This window comes from Prosopis cineraria, unplaced genomic scaffold, assembly GCF_029017545.1.
Source record: "Prosopis cineraria cultivar Desert tree isolate PC_DT_omini unplaced genomic scaffold, ASM2901754v1 PC430, whole genome shotgun sequence".
Classification (NCBI taxonomy): Eukaryota; Viridiplantae; Streptophyta; class Magnoliopsida; order Fabales; family Fabaceae; genus Prosopis; species Prosopis cineraria.
In genome coordinates, this window is record NW_026555755.1 from 5,253 (window position 1) to 26,072 (window position 20,820).

The following is a 20,820-nucleotide window of genomic DNA, read 5'->3' on the forward strand; positions in this document are numbered from 1 at the left end:
AGAATCAAGACAAGTTCTAGAGTAAAAGTAGTAATAGAAGAATACATACAAAAAAAGAATACTAGTAGGTCCAATCCTCACATGCTAAAAACTATCGCATTAATCCATTGAAATCAAATTCATTGCCACTTTACTTGAATTTTAAATATAAAATCAATTACTTATCATGCTTAAATGCATCCAAACTAAAATTTCCTTAAAGTCACAACTTCACACAAAAAGACACTAAAAGTAAAAAAGATGCAAGAAACACCTAATTTTTTTTTTAAAAAAAACTTTCCAAAATAGAGACAAGTCCCTTCTCCCATACTTAAATCTTGCATTGTCCTCAATGCAATTCAATTTATAATAATCTAGTTAATCCAAAAATAAATATAAGATGCAAGGTAAAGGTGAAAGAAGAAGAGTCAACTAAATAATTTAAATCTTGTAAGCTCTTAAAGTTAAAATTCTCATCTTTGATAGAGAATAGATGCTTGTTCAAAATATTTTTCTCTCTAAGCTCATCCAAAGCTCCTTTAGGCGGTGGCTTTAGATCAATTGTCAAAGGATCCAAAATGTATAAAAAATGATGAGCCAAGCCCTCTCTATATATGAAACAACCAATAAAATCAAGTAGACTCTCATCAGAAAGAGTTAAAGCTTGTGCAAAAAAGCCATCAGCACCTTCCCTTTATCTAGTTGAAGGTTGCATGACAATATCTCCATTGAAGATGGCCTCAATGTAGTAGAAGAAATTTTTCTAATCACAGGTACCTGCTCATGAAGGTCAATAGAAATAACAAAATCCTCCACACAAGCACTATTAGAGTCAGAATGCATAATATAATCAATAATCTCATGAATCTTAGTGCCATCCACACCATCAAAAAGGCCACAGGGATAACAAAATCAATGCTATTTATGCGACCAACTGAATGCACGATCTCATAAGTATCATCATAATCAGAAGGCTTAACACTGACAGACGAACTAATAGCCTTAGTAGAATTAATATAGTCAAGTAGATTATCACACTCAATGGAGTCAATGAAAATAAGAGGATCTAAAGAATCAGCAGAGTTTATGAATTCATCTATTTCAACACAGGCATCACAATTATGTAAGCCATCAAATGTACAATGTATATATTTTCATAATTCACCATATTAGACAACCCAAAAATCAAATCATCCCAAACCTCATCACATTGCTCATTCATGAATGAAAGATAATCATATTGACTTTTCTTACTAAGATCATCATTAATGTAGTATAACATGTGCTCTTTAAACATATCATCCTCTTGAGAACTCTTACTACCTATATTCGCTTTAATCTCATAGTCACCCTCACATTTTTTTTCTCAATTATAGGTAATTTTTCTATCTTATCATCTCCCAAACAATTAGAAAATTAAGTTCTACTAACAGTTGTACGCTCAATACTAGAAGCAGATAAGTCAAAGGAAGAACAATGTAAACATTCATCAATATTAACACAATCAATGTACGTTTCAACATTTTTAGACTCAATTGTCTCAGAGCACTCTAAATCAATGTTATCACAAGCATCATCAGATGTAAAATATATCATGCCATTAGAAATAATAATATCAGGTAGTGCACGATTATTAACATATTCAATAAATTCTTTAGACCAAGAAGGGTCAATAGAATCAGGAGGGGATATATCAATCTTAAAGCCACTCTTACATGCACCTAATTCATCAGTACCACTAGAATATGGTTTAGTGATTTTGGACTCATCATTGTTAGGAAATTCAACAACAATGTCCTCATTTATATCATTACAGATAGAGAGTCTTCTTGTACTTGTTCTAGTAGGGAGCATATTTGGTCTACTATTTTCTGAATCTTAGGAAATTCTCTAATATTTGCTTCTTCATAACTTCAAAACTACTCCCCTCATTAGACTTAAGTGTCGGCATGGGTTGGCTTATTGGTTGTAGAGGCTGTGTAGTCTCAAGCACATCATTAGCCTGCATATAGGGGTATTGTTGGACAAAAGCTGGGGTACTCTTTTAAGGATAGGTGTGGAAATGATGGTGCGAATGGTAGTGTGATCATTGCTCATTATATGTCGAGGAACTCCTAAAGGGTTAATAATGAGGATGGTAAGGGGCTAATTCAAGTGGTTGTGCCATTGCCTATTCAGCAAGCATTTGTTTAACAGTATAAATCAATTCATCAATTTTCCTTTTGAAACTATGAGTGTCATGATAAAGTATGAATGGAGAAAAATTAGTATCAAGATGATAATCATTTCAAGCCATCTCTACAGTCAAAATAGAATCACTCAAGCTAAAGGAAAATACAAAGAAACACAAAGTCCTCTCAACTATATGATCAAAATAATGAATTTTTTTTTTGGTGCACCCTATCCTCACTAAAAAATAAAAATAAAAGAAAACTACCTAAAAAAATAAGGAAAAAAAATCAAAAAATTAATCTAGGAAAAAATGAAAAATAACCTAAAATTTGAAAAAAAAAAATTGAAAATAGCACCCAAATTTATTTTAGAAAATTCAAAAAAATGAGAAAAAGAAAAAAAAATTAACAACTAATTTAAAAAGTTAACACGTTTGACTCCCCGGCAATGGCGTCAAATTTTTGACACTCCTGTTGAATAGCATCAAAATTAATAAAAATTAAATTTTACAGTAAAGTGCAACCTAGGTCTCTTTAAGAGTTAATAGAATAACTATTTGAATTATGAATATAAAAGGTAAATAATGGAGGGTTTTTTTATGATGAAATTAAAACTAAATTAGAATTAAATAAATAAAGGAAATTCAACTAAGAAAATTATCAAAAACAAGCAGTGCAATCAATTACAATCCAATTACTTAAACTTAATCATCCTCTTCCACAAATTAATTTAATTTTATTTAACTTTATTATTCTAGTTTTATTATAAATTTCTTAAATTCTCATTCAAGAATTAACAAGAAATTAAATATATATTAATTGAAATCTTTCCTTAACCCACAACTTAACAACTATTGTATGTTAGCCACACCAAAAATAAAGCATGAGTAATTACTCAAGTCAAGCCAAATTACTCTTAAGTTACATATCAATCAATTATAGCAAGTAAAATCTCATATAAAATTTATAACTCAAAATTATGTAATAATTTATTCTAATCAATAATAGCAACTAAAGCATAAAATTTAGAGGTAAAGAAAAGAAGAGAAAATTGAAATAAAGCTAAAATAAAATCTTCTTTAAATATCAAAGATTCTGATTAAAATTTAGGATTATAATTTGTATTTGATTACAGTAAAAAAATTAACTATTCATATAACTAAAAATCAAGCAATATGAGATGATAAATTGACGTGCCATCGGAGAAATTGAAGAAAAAGTAAACTGCAATCGCTGCTACCCTGTTTTTTCTCTTTTCTTTTGGTTTTTTTGGTCCGAGTCATCTCTTTCCTCTACATTCCTTCCTTTATTGATATATAATCTATCAGGTGATGCAAGCAGCGTGCGTCTCCTCCTATAATAACACTTAATGATTTAATAAAATGATCAGACTATTTTAATAATCCTAATTAAATATTATACTAAAAGACTCAAAATAAATATAAACAAATTTTAAATATTTAATTCTTAAAATTAATCTCCGTCCATATTCTTTTATCCAAAATAATCTTTACTTTACAATATCTTTTAAATTGAATTTAAAAAATCTACACAAATAAAATAAAATTAAATAGTACCTGTATATAAATATTAAAGATATCATTTTATTTTTTTAAATCAGAAATTTAGTTAGTTAAATTTTAAAATTTAATATTGGCTAATGAAATTAAATAATATCTAATTAAATTTAATTAATCTTAAATAAATATTTAAAAATTTAAATTAAAAAAATAAAAATATATAAATTATCATTTATGAAAAAGGTAAGACAAGCATACACAAAAGGACAATAATTGAGTAGTTGTAACGCGTCCGGCATCTCATCCCATTAAAAAAATAAATATTTTAGAAGACTTTGTTAAATTATTAGTATTTTTAATTTTGATGGTCAAGAATGCCATCAATGGTCTCTTTAAATATCTGTCATCTATAATGCATGTCTTCGGTACCAATTGCTCACTGATCACTACAAAAGTTCGTACGAGCTTCTGCTTGAATCAGTGCTCTTTCCTGCATTTTCTCTAGTCATTAGTGAAAATTAAAGGAGGCTTCTATGTTCTATGACATTGAAATCTCTGCATGAAAAAGGTGATGACATTGAAATCTCTGCATAATTGGGTTTCTTTTTATGTTTAGATTTTTGTTCTTCTTGTTGCTGCTGCTACTTTCCATATAATATATATACTTGTTAACAGTTATATGTAATCCCGTTAACAAATTCTCATTATATTTCTCTCTGTTTTTTTTTACTGCTCATACTTGAAAGTGACCTTGTTTAAGGCATGATTTGGTATTAAATATGTGGATATCTTTTCTAATGAGAATTCAAACTTTGGTTTGCTGTGCATGTTATGAGAGTTCTCTTTGTTTTTTAAATATTTATTACTTGTGTAATGCGGTATTTTACATAACATAAGATTATATAACTGAAAATTTTAAAATTAAAATTAATGAGAATTAAATTATGCTGAAAATATTTCATTAATTAGTAAAAATAATTATAGAAGGATTTATAAAGCGTACTTGCAGAATCTATAAGTACATTCTCAAGTTTTGCCATATAAAAAGGAATAATGGAGGTAGTGATGCTTAACTGCTAGTTTGTTATTTTTCAAAACAGTTTTTATTTTTAAATTTTAAAAGCAAAAAACTTGTTTAATTAGTTGTTTTTTAAAATATTTAATTTAAAATTATTTTATTTTTATTTTTAAATACATGAAAAAAAAAGTTGCTTCTGATTTATTTTTTTGCGTTTGGAAAGAAAAACGGCGTGAGAAAAATGTTTTTTCATTAATAGTAAAAGTTGTAATTTTGGTAACAATGAAATAAGGAAGACGAAACATGCAAGTAAACTCTCATTCGCTTTTATATAATATAAGTTACTTTAAAAACTAAAAAAAAGTGATGATCATTTTTGTAAGTTACTTCGTATAAAAAAGTGTATTTTTTTTTAATTTTACCCTTTTATAACTTTAAATTAGTAAAATATTACATATGAGAGGGAAAAAAATTTAAAGATGTTACATTTAATAAGGGTAAGATGAGAAATTTATTCTTTTCTGGACAATATGGATAATTTAACTATCTTTCGTAAATTTTGGATAGACACTTAAAAATGATTTATATATGTGTGTGTGTGTGAGAATGAAAAGAGTATGTATTATCATGATTTTTTCCTCTCTTTTTAAATATATTATATAAGAGTCTATGCATGCTTTTGGTTTTACATACATACAAGGTTTTAAACACTGGTGATGCAAAATTTAATAGTGGCACCACGATTGAAACGTTTTTTTAATTAAATTAAGATATATAGTTTAATTATAAATTAATTATTTTAAATAAAAGGAATAAGAATATCTGGGCTCTAGTTATTAGTTAATCAAAACACATCTAGGAATTTATTTGCGTCTCCAAGCACATCTAGGGTCTAGTTCCAATAGCATTTGGATTTGAAATTAGATTTAGATTTAAATTAAATCCTTCATTTAGATACATAAAAGTAAATCCAAATTCATATTCATATTTTATTATAATTTATTTGTAATTTTAAATTTCTTCTAAATTCTAATTATTTGAAATTTTATCTACTTCAATCATATCATTTTCTTCACGTTTTAACTATTCGTTTGTTACTCTCATCTCTCCTCTCATATATTGTTTTGGTCTCACACTGGTTGAAAAATAAAGATAAGATTGTTATTCTCAATCTTTCATTTTTGGTTCAAATCTTAGATGGTCTTTCTTTTACCTTTAAAATTTGTTACATTATCCAAGCAAAGGATTTTTAACACATGAATTTTAAATGTAAAATTTTAAATCAAAAATTTATATTTAAATATATCAATTCCAACGCTACCTAAGTTGGAGTGATTTTAAATACACTTCTTCCTCTCCTAATTATAGAATAAACATTCACACCTCTTATATATTGGTCCATATTATATGGCAAAGTTGGAGTGATTTTTTTTCATTTTACCATTTATTTATTATTGAGAGCCAAATTATATTTATTAGAAATTTAGAATTGGGTGTTTTCATTGTTAACTGCAAAAAATTTTTGCCAGTACTTTGAATTTCTAGAGAACAATAATTTATTATGGTATGAATGCAAAGAAGGACAAAATTGGAAAGTTAATAATTTTTTTAATAAGTCTAATGATATGCTCTCTAGTTCTAATTATAGGAAAAAATCTATAAACTTATGGATTTTAAGGAATGATAATTAATAACCTTAAAATTGTAAAAAATATTTGATTTTTTAAGGGTAAGATTTATGTACTTAGCATTATATACGTAATATACTTTTATCCAATTAAATCAAGACAAATTGATTATAACATATTAATAATATTAATAATAAGATTTTGATATAGAATAAATAATATATAAAAAATTCACATATCTTAATTTAATTAAAAAATAAGTGCCTTTTTTTTAAATTTTCGCCATCACTAAAATTAATGATATGTCCAGGAATTATAACTTGGTACAGCTAAGGAAGGGAAATATAGGTAAAAATGTAACCACTACATTTTTACTCTTTAGTTAGCATCAAATAATATTGTAAAACTTTGCCCTGTAATTAAAATCGAAGGGAGTAACAATCTTTTCTTAATATTGACCAACTTGATTAAGTATGCCCTATGATTAGGATTGGAGGGAAAATATATCATCTTAATTACCTGAGCTCTTGGACTTGCACATCCATCCATTTAGAAGTACCTTATTCCTTCTGAAGCGACAGATGTCAATCCCTCCAAACTCACCATGGAGAGGGGCTGCAGCAGCCTATGCACAGCCTTTGAATCAAGATGAGATTTTAGGAGTCCAAGCTTTGGTGGAACAAGTTTACCACGTAAATTGTCGCCTTCCAGGAAATCCACCTCTTCCTGATATCATCTACAGAAGCAGTGAAGATGACGAAAATACAAGGAGGTATGTGTTCCGTTGGGACTTGACTCCCTATCAACAAGTCTTTGTTCATGGACTTGAAGCAAGACGTGAAGAAAACACTCCCGAGACCACTTACTTCAATTTGTGTCACTATGTCCATAATGCTGGTAGGCCTCTTGACTCAACTAGGCCAACAACACATGCTTTCATTAGCACCACACCTAGTAGTGCATGGCATCCAGATCCCGATCTCCAACCTGGACAATCCATGCGAGTTTTTTCGTTATGAGATCAATGCTCCTGGTGGCATTTGGGTTTCTCAGACCTTGGGTAATCATTATAGATTCCCGGCTCAAGACGAAGTTACATTCATTGGTGCCATTGCACCTCAATACATTCGCTCTGCTCAATTATACCTGGTCACACGTGAAGTTGGATCAAGGTAAGTTTTAAATTGATCAACATTTCTGGACCATAATGTGTAATACATTATATATATTTATTTTCTGTAGCTTTTGTTGTGCAGGTTTCCAAGATATGAGAGAGCTGATGACACACTAATACTAAATGCCATTTTAATCCACAGTCGCATTCGCTTAGGATGATCCGACTTCGTAGGCCCGTAGTTGACTACATGGATAAAACTTCTGGACGTAAGAAATTGAAGAAGCTTAAATTTATCCAACCACATTAAAACATATAAGAGAGAAAAGACAAGTCTCGGATGTCGACGTATATGATTGGTATGCAAATCAAGTGGAAGATATAAAGAGCTACATAAATGCTGCATTCCGTGCTCACAGGAACAATGAAGCCTATTTATTCATGAAACATGAGTATGTGCTAGTGAATTATGCTCCAAGATCAACAAATGACAAGATTATCAATGGTCCACTTTTTATTTGTGATGGCTATCGATCTCTTGTTGGCACAGCATTTGGAGAATATGGCATAGATTGTGCATTTGATACCGATGGCACTGAAGCTTTCACCTTCTCGGGGAAACTTTGTGCCTACATAGACTATGCTCCGGGATCCACAAATGACAAAATACTCCAAGGTCCAATGATAATCACGCCATGTTTCCCTTCTTCAAGGGTACGGTTTTTGAGAATGGCATAGATGCTGCATTTAGGGCAACTGCAACTAATGAAGCTTACTTATTCAAAGGCGACCAGTATGCTCTTATAAACTATAATTCCAAGACCCAATTTGCCATTCGTCACATTAACCAAGGCTTTTATAGTTTAAAAGGAACTATCTTTGAAAGTGGAATAGAAGCGGCTTTTGCATCTCACAGGACAGATGAAGCTTACATTTTTAAAGGAGACCAATATGCACTTATCAATTATGCCCCAGGTTCAACTAAAGACTATATAATTGATGGCGTGAAGAAAATCATTGACCATTGGCCCTCTCTTAGGCCAATATTGCCTCGTAACAATCATGGGCTTGATGAACATAATCATCACGATCAAGAACATGACAACCGAGACCAAGATCTTGAAGAAGCTGAGGATACACTTATATCATGGTATGAATATTGGAATACAAATTTCTATTGATGATATTTATTTTCTACTTCTTAATGTAATTTGTATTATTAGCATTGTTGACTTTATGTTTTCTCCAGGTTTTGCATTATGTGTGCTATTTGGATATGAGTTCTGTTAATAAGCCACATGTTCTTGGACTGAAGAGAACTCAGTCAAACCATTTTGCAAGAATTCCCTCTATAAATGTTCTAGGATGGAGCTTTGTGCAAATTTCTTCAATCACCTTTCTTTAACCAGTTCATGGTTGGTGTCGATAGCCTCCTCTTGCAGTCATGCTTGACAAAACCTTGCAGGGAGATTGGGGATATTTTGCAAGTTTGGTCTACCTCTCTCTTAGGTCCTTAGATATCATGTGGCACTATTATGCTGTAACTTTTTATGTTTTGGTATGTGTTGCGTAGGGTCGTGTCATGTTGTCATTTTGGTTGATGTTTTCATAGTTGTACTTTTTCATGTTTAAAACAGGTGAATTGTGTGGCTAAGATCATGAGATCCCATCAGCTGAGCCACGAATAATCTAGCATATATGAGCTTCAAAAGTTAAAGTTAGGTACTCCATTAAATTTATATTTAACTTCACTTTGACCCCTCTTCATCTATGGTTGAACTATTTCATCCAATCCTACGTATAAGTTATTTTTAACTACTTCACTGAAATTAAGAAAAGATAGTTACTTTATTATTATTTTTCAATTTACCCTTATTAAATGCACTTTCTTAAAACATTTTGATAAGCCTACTTATACTTAATATATATGTTAATTATGGCTTCTAAAATGGATATTTATGGCGTGAAAATATGGAAAAAAAAGTTAAGACATATTTACTCACAATTTCACATTTTTACTTCATTTTAGAATAATGATGTAAAAAGTTTGTTAAAAAAAAAAAGAATAATGATGTAAAAAGGTTAAAAATGGGCTAAAAATATGAAGACCTTAACCGCTAGAGCTAAGTACCTTCCTGAACCTAGATGCACTTTGTCAGAAGACAGCGGCGCACACAAGAAAGGCAAATCGCTTCTGCTTACATTAAAGGCTGGTCATTCACCCACCCACGGATGTGAAGATGGATGAACAAGGTTGATTAGTGTTTATGCAAACTGAGACCCCCCAGTATCAGGCGAACATCAAGCTAAGACACGTGTTTCACACAGAAATGCCCTAACATTTATATTTTAATAATTTAGAAGCTAGAGATGTAAACTAGACAGAGTTTCTCTAATTTGGGCCACAACAACTTATCTGTTGAGGCCATTAATGAAAAGTGTCCAGTTTCCTACCTGCAGCTTAGGAGGTAGTGCAAATTTTCGAGAGTGACTTTATTAATCAGGGAGTCGAATCTCTTCTCTGCCCTTTTTCTATTGTTCAGCGTTTTCTGAATTGGGATTCTTTGTCGTATTAATTATGTTTATTAGTTGGGAGAATGACAATTAAGGACCTGTTAAAAATATTAATTTCAATTACAAACTGTAAAATTTTAAAATTCGAGTTAAGGACCATGGTCCTTAATTGTGATAAAAAAATAAAATTTGTGAGGTGGGATTCACTAACGCGACTTGGGAATTCACTAACCCAACTTGAGAAAATTACTAACGTATATTGTGAAAACATGAAACCCCACTTGAAAATAGAATGTTTAATAAAAGGCGTCACTTGAGAATTCACTAACTAGACTTGAAAAAATTTCTAACGTATATTGTGAAAAAATGAAACCCCACTTGAGAATCATTAATAAAAAGTGACTTATCCAAATTGGTGTTTTTTATTAAACAATCGATTCCCAAGTGAAGTTTCATGTTTCATAATATACGTTAGAAATTTTTCTAAGTCTAGTTAGTGAATTTCCAAATGGTACTTTTTTAAACATTCCATTTCCAAGTGGGGTTTCATATTTTCACAATATACGTTACAAATTTTCTCAAGTTGGGTTAGTGAATTTCCAAATGGCAATAATGAATCCCACCTCACAAATTTCATTTTTTTATCACAATTAAGGACCATGGTCCTTAACTCAGATTTCAAAATTTCACGATCCGTAATTAAAATTAATGTTCTTAGCAGGTCCTTAATTATCATTCTCCCTTATTAGTTTATAAGTTTCCAGTCAAGGTAGGGAGTGGGGAGACAAGGAAAGGATGAATTTTCTGGCAGGCGGGAAACAAACACACATCCGGTCGAGACTGAACCAAGGCGACGGGAAAGAAAGGAAAGATACAGAATCCACGCCTCTCTCTCACTCACTCTCTTCTCTGTTTTCACTGACAAGCAAGAAAGAAGAATATGAGATATAAAAGTTGGTGGGAAAAATTACAAGAAAAGACCCCACCAGATTTAATTATTATTATCATCATCATATTTTTATAATACGAGGCAAGGGTACTTTAGTACTTCTCCATAAAAAGAACATAAACTAACCTTTGACTTAAATAAAATTTGAATTCTAGATCTCTATATAAGTAATTGGTATAAATTCTATTTGGCCACTTCTCCTCATTTGTCCTAAAATTAAAATAATTAAATTAAATATTAATTGAGAAGAAATTTATTTAATTCAAAATTTTGGATCATTATAATATACATATTGATATTTGGACTAATAACCACTTTTTTCATATTATAGTATTAAAGGTTGTTCAAAGTAGAAATAAAAGTGAGTATGAAGAGGAAGAAACTGAAGTCATCATTAACATGCTATACTCAAGATGGAAGAGCATGAAGAGAGAATGATCCAAGAAGAGTTTAAGAAGAATGAAATCATTTATACAAGCTTAGATGTATCATAGTCGTGGACTTGAAAGGATGATATTCTTATACTAGAAATCTTATTGTTAAACTAATTCATCTTTGGTTGTCTATATCTCACAAACTATGAAATTTTTTTATCACTAACTTCATAAGATTTTCAAAGATATTTTATTTACTCAAAATGAAATTAAGTTGAAAAAGTTATGAATATTTAAAGTTTAAGCTTTGAAATGTAAATTCTGCAGAAAATCAAATTTAACCTTTACTCATGTTTTTAGTCATATCTCTCAATATACCAATTATTTTAATGTGAAACATATCTCATTTGAAAATAAACTTCAACAAATTTTTAATGATAGTTAATTTATTCAAAATAAAGTTCTAGTAAAAAATATATGATTTTTAGAAATTGAGTAATGAGATATTTGATTATGCACTGTGTTCAATTTTAACCTTTAGTCACTCTTTTTGCTCCTATCTCACAAAGTACATTAAATTTAATGTGAAACTTTTTTTCACTAAAAACTAGATGTAACGATATTTCCAATGATATATAATTTGATAGATTTTTAGTTGTATTGAGTTAGTAATAGCCTTCAAAAGTTCTATTATGTATAATGCCTCTTATACATGCATGAATGAGAATGTCTATATACATGTTTCAGCCTAAGTGAGTCCACTTCAAGATTGCATTATAACCAATACGCTTGAATTAGCCTCCATAAGCTTTGTTTTTCACTAAATAGCTTCTGTGATCTAATTCACAATTGAGTACATGGTGATGTATGCTTGAATCAATCATAGTATGATTAGCTTGAGTTATGCCTTCATCTAACCCACACATGTGACTTGTGTGATCCACGCTTGAATGAGAACCCAAGCCTTCTGTAATCCATTTCAAGCTTTAACTAGAAAGAGCACATGTTTGAATTAGACATAAGTAAATCAAGCTATTTTATCCAAATCCAATTCAAGTATGAACTAGAAAGAGCACTCACTGAATTTGCCAAAAGTGAACCAAGCGGCTAATCCACATTTGAATTAGGCTAATCTATGCTTGAATTAACTTTTGACATTGCATTTAAAGCATTTCATAGAAGAAGGGCTTTTTCACCTTTGCTTCACTCCTACACATCTTCAATAACTATAAATGGCCATATTATATCTCCAATAATTATTTCACTCAATGAGCTACAAATATAACACTTTAAACTTGTTTTGACAAGAGATTAAGCTCAAAAACCATTAAGTTATGAATTCATGTTCATATTGCTTGTACTTTATGAAGATAATTGTTCTTTAAGCCAAATTGTACTCATTATGCTCGTAGAGAGAGTTTTATATGAGAGTAACTTATCTTCATACACATTGTAAAAGTGAGGGAGAGATTTTTATTGTAATCAAGAGAGGTTATTATCTTGGGAGAAAAGCTCACTAGTGTTGTGAGTAATTGTAAGAGCTCACAAGTTCCAGAATATTGTAATGGCTCACAAGTGCCTAATTTAAACTCATAGATTATAGTGGAGAAATTTTAAGTGATTTGCTTGGGGACTGGATGTAGGTTCAAGTAATTAAAGTTGAATCAGGATAATCATAATTTTATTCTCTCTTCCCTCAACTCTTTATATTTTCAACAATCTTATTTTGTACTCTGTTTTAGTGTGTAAAATTGAATTAGTTATATTTACATGCTCTTACTCGAAGTCTCACTTAGAAATTATTCTTAAACATTCTTGCATATATTAAGCTTGCAGAAATTACATTAGTATTCTTGCAATTATAGTTTTAAACTTATATTTGCTCAAACTTACTCTTATACCCTATTTTATTGGGAAAAAGTTTTAAAATATTGAAAATTTGATTAAAACCCAATTCACCCCCTCTTATGTGTGTTATCATATTTAACTCTAATCATCACAAAGAACCCTAATTTTCTTAACTTTATTTTCTTTAAAAATTCTAATTCACTATCATAAATAAATTTCTCAATCTCAATTACATTATTATAATTTAAGAACCTCATTTCACTCATTAGAGCTATTAAACAATGATAATTCTCTCAAGTCATCCTTTATCTCAAAATTCCAGCATTTACAACTCCTACAAGGATCACTAATATTCACATTCAATAATAAACATCAAAACTAATCCATATAATCACCAGCATAACCTCCATTAATCCAAAATAAACCGTTAAATTTAAAATATATCACTACCATACACATAAATCACAAATTTTCAACTGAACCCTACCTTTAATTCTTCAAATCAATTAATTTGGCATAATCAACATCATACAAACTCTTATTCTAACATCATTAGCTCCGTTAAAAACTAAATAATTTATTAAAATACCAAAAACTCAAAATTTCAATCATTTATTAAACTCTAGGCTTTCCATCATCAAGAAATTAAAAACCAAAGAAGATATTTAATTAAAAAATATTCAAAAAACTTATATAATGTTGAAAAAATTTCAATTCACACCCAAAATTTTTTTATTATGGAGCTTGAGTCCTAAGTCCCAACTCTCCCTCACTCTCCAATACAAACCCCTCATGCAAAGAAGAGAAGACAGGAGGAAGACGCAATGGATGAGAGATGAAGTGACATGTGTTTAATATAGGGGTGTGCAATATACCTATAAACCTACAAACCTGCTCATACCCACCTAACTCATTACCAAATGGGTCAACCTATGCCTGTTCAAGGATGGAGAAAAACGGGTATAGACAAGTGGCTACTCGTGTGACCAAAAATGGGTGGGTAACAGGTAAGGCCTCAAGCGACCCATACCTGCCCATATATTATTATTTTTTAATTTATTACTCACCTGACTAAAATACCAAACTAGCTTACCTCACGCAGACATAAACAGCCCATTCTTTTTCAACCAAAACCATATTCAGTGTTTGAGCTAAGTTGATTAGTTCCTACTTCCTAAACCAATAGCCCTACCTAAGTTCGTCTTCTTCCCTAATCATGGTAGTCGAGACTTGAGAGTAAGACGAAGCTGTCAAGACTCAAGCACCCCTCACCCATGCAGTTGTTCATCATCACGCCATCCATCGCCCGTCGGCTTTCACCATTAGCCTCGTAGGTTATAGCTTGCAGAGACAAAAAAGTAGACCATAGTCACCTATTGCCCTCGCCTATCCACCCCCCACCTCCAACGTTGGACTCTGCCTGGCAGCTCATAAAGATGCAAACGAAAGTGTCTATCAAAACCAACCTTTCCACACCTTTCCTTTTCTTTTCTTTTTTTTTTACTAATTTGGTCAATTTATTAACATTTTTTAAATTGTGCTATCTGATTCACTGGGATTTTTTTATTAGAATGTTTTAATTTCAATGAAATTTGCTGATTAGAATTTTAACATGATCTTTGACTTTGTTTTGGTCTCCTTCCTCTTGTAAGTAGGTGATTGAGCTATTTAAGATTATCACATTTTAACATAAAAGTGAATATAAAATGATGAATATCTCAACATATTAGGTTATAGTTATCGGAATGGTCTTTCATAAATTAATTATTATATATATTGCTTTATCGCTTTTATTATTCTTCCTACAGCTTGTTGCCTAGTTGATTTGAACTTCATGCAACTTGTATAATTGGGATAAAAATGTGTTTTTTTTTAAGAAAAAGTGTTGTAGGCTAAATTGGTCGCCCATGCCCACCCGTATCCGTTTGCACCTGTTTTAAATGGGTGTAAATAGGTATATGCGGGTATAGGTGGGTGCCTATCCATTTAACTAAAAATGGGCGAGTAATAGGTAACGGCATGAGTGGCTTGTACCCAACTATGTACAGCCCTAAATGTAGGGTGGGCCTCACATTTTTTTGTCTTTTCCTTTTTTTTTAACCATACCCTTTAATAATTTTTTAAAAAAAATTAATTATACATATTATAATTAATTATTTTGTAAGACTCTTTTATCATCTTAAAAATTAAAATCTACTCATGTATCTTGCTCAAACACAATTTCTTTAATATTTATATGATTATGATTATGATTTTTTAAATGAAAAATAATTTACATATTTTTATTTAATCTCATTTAAAATATATAACCCCTCTCAAGTAAGTTCTTTTTACTCAAATAATTATATGATAAATTTCAATTACCATGAATTAATTACATTAAATTCAATTCAATGCTTATAAATATTTACTACTTTTAATTTTTTGTATTTCATCATAAAATAATAATTTGATGCTTTAAAAGTAAAATTAGAATCAATTTATCTTGATCAGGATTTTTCTCAATTTCATATTCTATTTTATTAAATCACAATATCATGTGTCTCTATGCCTTAGACAATATAATTTATTTACCTTAATCCTCAATTTACTTAATAAATCATGCATTAAAATAATTTAAATTTTATGAATAAAAATTGGGATGTTACAAGTGTGGCCTCTTGAAATTGAATGTAGATGAAAAGAACAAATAATTGTTGATATGATATTTATATTTTGCATGGAAATGAGAAAAGCTATGAGAATGAAAGTTTTGAGTATAATGAGACTTTGCAAAAAGGATTATGATGATTGAGAGTGATGATTTTTAATAAGATGGAATTGAAAGGAATTTATGATGTTGACTTTGGTTTTGTTGAGAGATGAGTTATGCTATGCATGTTAAGCATGAGTAAATGAGAAATGACATGTTATGTGTGTTAAGCGTGTGATTGTTTACATAATCATGATTGATAATGGGAGTTAGTCTTGAGGGAGAAGAGTATATTGAGTCCATATGGATGGTACCAATGCCTTGAGTGGCCTAAAAGTGTTTGGTTTTGGGTTGGGTATTCCTCAACATCACCCAAGAGCAAGTGTGAGATAGGTTACCTAGCCCTTTGGGCCTTTAACATCACCCTGAACTAGGTGTAGGGTAGGGCTAATGACACTCTAGGTATTTGAGAATGGGAGAATTCGTGGTCTGAGAGCGAATAGATAGATCCTCATAATTGGTGAGCTTGAGTTAGTCCATTCACATGGACGTAGGCTTATTTGATTTAATAACTCACTTATTCAGTTGAAAGTATTAGGAGGTGAGATAAAGGGGGTTATTGATCATGCATCTCATTATATACCTTGATATGATTAATGGTTATGAAATTGAGTATTTTATCCACATTGCATGCCTATGATTGATAGCCTTGCATGTGAAAGTTTTAGTGTACGTTAGTTATTAAGTGATTATATTTACCTCTCATTTAACCTTTTACCAACACTAGCTTTGAACAGGACAAAGGGAAAGGGGCTAAGGCTTAGGACTTGTGATTCCTACTATATTCCTTATATTATTTTTTATTATATTTGTAATTTAAGATGATATTGCCAACTAGGTCATATTTAGGAATACTTGCATCATTTTGCATTTATTTTGTGATTGGTTGTATTTTAGGCCTAGCTCATATATTGTATGATATAGACTTGATGTATAAAGTCAAAATATTGGTGTAAGTATTTATGTTAAAGGTGTTAATAATTTTGAGAAAGGATATTGAAAACCTTCCCCTATTGATGATGTTGAATTATAAAGGTATATGATTGTTGTGGTGCATTGTACAGGTTGTTCTAAGTCTCTTGAATGTAGTCTAAGTGTTGAAATAGGCTTTTGGCATTTAGTTGACCTTTGGCCACCCTGATTGTGAAAATGTTTGAAAATGTTATTTATTTGCGTTTGGGTGTACAACTATTTGTTGTGAAATAGTTTGAAAATGAAACCAATATCATTAGCTAGTATACTAAATAAGATTTCTATAAATACCTAAATTACCTCAATCGGATACTAGATAAAAATTTGGTGTGCATCGAAAGTTCATCCCCCAAATCTGGTTTTTGATAGTGATGTTGTCATTAAGAATGTGTAGTATGCCGTAGCACAAGGCACAAAACATTATTGGCTAGTCATGTCTTGGCCATGATAGATGACCCTATTCAATGAAAAATGATATTTTAAACCATATTTTCAAATGTTTCCAAATCTAAGTGGTATCTCATAATTCCATATGTTTCATAACTATGATAAAATCTTATTTTTGCTTATGAACATTATACTTACTTGATAAAATGATAAATAAGCCCAAGAGGGGGTGAATTGGGTAAATAAAAATTTTAACAAATTACGCTTAATTAAAATGAGATATATCAAAGTTATGAAACAAAAATGTTGACAAGTTAAACTCATGCTGAGGAGATTGTAGCATATGGATCCTATTCTAATGATGGACCCTTCTAACCCAGTACTTAGACTATGATTCTCTCCACTCAACCCTTTGATCCTTCCATGCTTATCTTCATGCTAAATACACAAAAATTTATGGGCCAACCACATGCTTTTTGATGATGCATAAAGAGGAGAAAAGCCTAGGATTACCTTAGATAGGGGGAAAATTCAACCATTTTTGTGTTTACTTTTTTGTTAATTTATGTAAATGCTTGACTATGTGTTTTATTATTTATATTGATGATACAAGCTAATACTTCTTTTATATTCTTTTTTTCATCAATGAAATTCATTATTCTTTATTTCCATGCTTACATTACTGTTAGTTTTAGTTTTAGTTTTAGTTTTCATTCTTTTCAATCTAATTCTTATATTATTTTGAACTCCTAGCCTGCTTAAGAGAGTATTTATGTTGAATAAAATTAATTCTTGATTTGAGGTTTGTCATTATCAAAAAAAGGAGAAATGTTGAACTATGTGTTTTGATGATAACAAAAAGAAGAGAAAGGTATTTGTTACTAGTATAGATCATATACATTAACAAAGTGATAAAATGCCCAAGAGCGTGAAGATTAAGAGAAGACTTAGTGTTATGAGTTTATTTATTTTGTTCTTCTCTTGTATTCAATTGTGAAAATCAATGAGATATATATCACACGTTTTAAAAATGGTAAGAATGCATCATATTAGAACCAACCTTAAGCTTAGAAGTCCTTTGAACTTAATTGTCAAACTCTTAAAATACACCATTGTTCACATGTCCAATCCATGCTTGATCTAGTATAGGTCCATGCTTGTTTTGGCTATACTTTGTACATTTTAGGACTTAGTAAAATCAATTCAAGCTTGATTTGAAATTGAAACTTGCTTGTAGACTTTGGAATTCATGCTCAACACTATGGTCCAATCCACGCTTGAATCTAAAAATGGTCCACATGCGTTTTACAATTAGTGTTAGCAAATGTCTTGAACATGCTTTTGTGATCAGATTCACACTTGAGTAACTATTGTATCCACACTTGAATTTTCATGTGTGTTAGATTGAAGTGTGCTTCAAATGTCCAGGTGTGATTCTAGATTGAATCGCACTTAAATAGGTTTTACACTTAGAAATTTTCAAGTCTAACTTAGAGAGCCTTAAAACTGAATAAGCCAAATCAAGCTTATTTTAGAAAAAAGTCAAGCACGTTTCAACCGATTGAGAAGCTAAGAGCTTCTATATTCCATTCCATGCTTGATCCCTTAAGTAGCCATGCATCTTTTGACTCATAGAGAAGTTAGGTGCTTTTGCCTTCTGAAATATGCTTGAACCCATTACAATGTCACGTTTGATTTAGCTAAAGTGAACTAGAACCTTGTGGTTTAGTGCTATTCACGTGTGACTCCCATCTTGTTCACGCTTGATATGGCCCTCTTACAAACATTTAATGCTGGATGCAAATAAAGTGCTTTTTTTTATATTCTTTACTTCTACATATCTTTAACGATTATAATCATTTTCTTAAGTGTTCCTAACAATCTTAAACATACCAAACTATATATAGGACCTCATTTAAGTAAGTGGGTAACATAGTCATTGAACATTAAATGATTTACATTCAATTCCTACCTACATTATGTCAACTATGTGAAAAAGCTCTATAAGGTCATGGAATCAAATCCTGTTGTCAATATAAAAACTTTATTAACAGGCAATCTGTAAGTATCTTCGAAAGTGCTCTTTGCACTTGAAAACATGCCTAGTTGTATGGTGAGCTCGGGGCCAAACTCCTACACTTTTTTCCATAAAAAGGAAAAAAGTCTTCAAATCAGAATTAGGTTAGAAGCTATCTTCTCAACCCATATTAAGTTGATGATGTCCTAACTGGATTATTTGACTAGATTTTGCCTAGTTTTTATTGATCTAATTACCATTTATTTTATCAAATTTTTAGCATGAAGTCCACTTAAAGCCTCCTTAATCGATTTATTTCTAATTGTTCTTGCGACTTGAAATTTGCAAAAGATCTATTAAAGTGCATGATAGAATTTGTTTCTCATGGATAATACATGAGTTTAGTGCATTAAATTATAAGGGATGAAAAAGAAAAACAATAAAATATTGGTAAAAATAAAAATATAATCTTTTTATATTCACTCAAAAAAAATTAAAAATATACAAATGAATAATAATAAATATAATATAATATAATATATGTTGGCCAAAGAAATTATATAATATACCTTGCAGGAAAAATTGTCTCATGATTTATGTTTCCTCATTATACTAGCCTGTGAAATTAACATCTATAGAAAAACTCCATTTGGGCAAAATGCAAAAAGCGAAGTTGGCAAAGCTATTAAATGCTGTTTCTTAAGTTGTTTGATATGTTGGAAGGGTTTTTAATAAAAATATTCATGTCATCACAAAGAAAATGTGGTGGATCAAAATGATTTCATTACCATTGGAGAGGAATAACATTGGATGGGAGGATAGTGTGACAAGCGTCAAAAGTACCCTTACAGATTCCATTTATGCCCGAAAACATACATAGAATTATATATACTCCCTCTAATTTTTTTTGCAAGGTGTTTGAAATTCACGTATGCATTAAGTATTACTATTAATTATTAAGGTTCTTTAATTTGTTAAAAATATCTTAAAATTGCAAGTATATCCTTATTAATTAAAGGAAGATAAGAAGTCACCTTGTTATTTATGTAAATGTTTTCCTAAATTAAATGGCAATAGAAAATTATTTTATCTTTTTGTTTGACACCTTATAATTAAGATTACTTTTCTATTTTTATAAAATATCTTATATATAAGACTAGAGTATATAGTATCAAATTTCAAGTAGAAATTGAAGTAGACAATCATCATTATATTTTGGGCAAACATAAGGTTTTGAAAGCATGCAATATTGGGACAATGATTGTCTTTATATATATATATATATATAATATATATATATATATATATAAATTCAATTTTTTACATAAATTGAGAGAAACAAGAAACACCACTACACCACATAACATCCATATTAGTTTAGTATATTGATATACATCTATATTTATTAATAATAAAAAAATTAAATATTTGAGATAAAATAATAATAAGATTTTAAGATGTAATAAAATAGTCTAAAATATATCTTTAGCCCTTTAATTTTAGACAATATTTTACCTTGGTTTATTAATTTTATAAAGCGTTATTTTAAATTTTTAACTCAAATTTTTACATTAAAA

General features: G+C 30.1%; 2 protein-coding genes across 2 annotated transcripts; both read left to right on the forward strand.

Moving 5' to 3' along the window:
* The first annotated feature begins 6,631 nt into the window (after positions 1-6,631).
* LOC129297061 (uncharacterized) lies at positions 6,632-7,459 on the forward strand. The gene has a single exon (XM_054935436.1). It carries the CDS (start codon positions 6,898-6,900, stop codon positions 7,333-7,335), a length of 438 nt encoding a protein of 145 aa, XP_054791411.1. The 5' UTR covers positions 6,632-6,897; the 3' UTR covers positions 7,336-7,459.
* LOC129297063 (albumin-2-like) lies at positions 7,341-9,082 on the forward strand. The gene is given in 4 exon segments (XM_054935437.1): positions 7,341-7,488; positions 7,753-8,121; positions 8,124-8,580; positions 8,680-9,082. Coding segments are annotated over 4 exon segments (1,005 nt in total). The 3' UTR covers positions 8,711-9,082.
* The last annotated feature ends 11,738 nt before the right edge of the window (positions 9,083-20,820 follow it).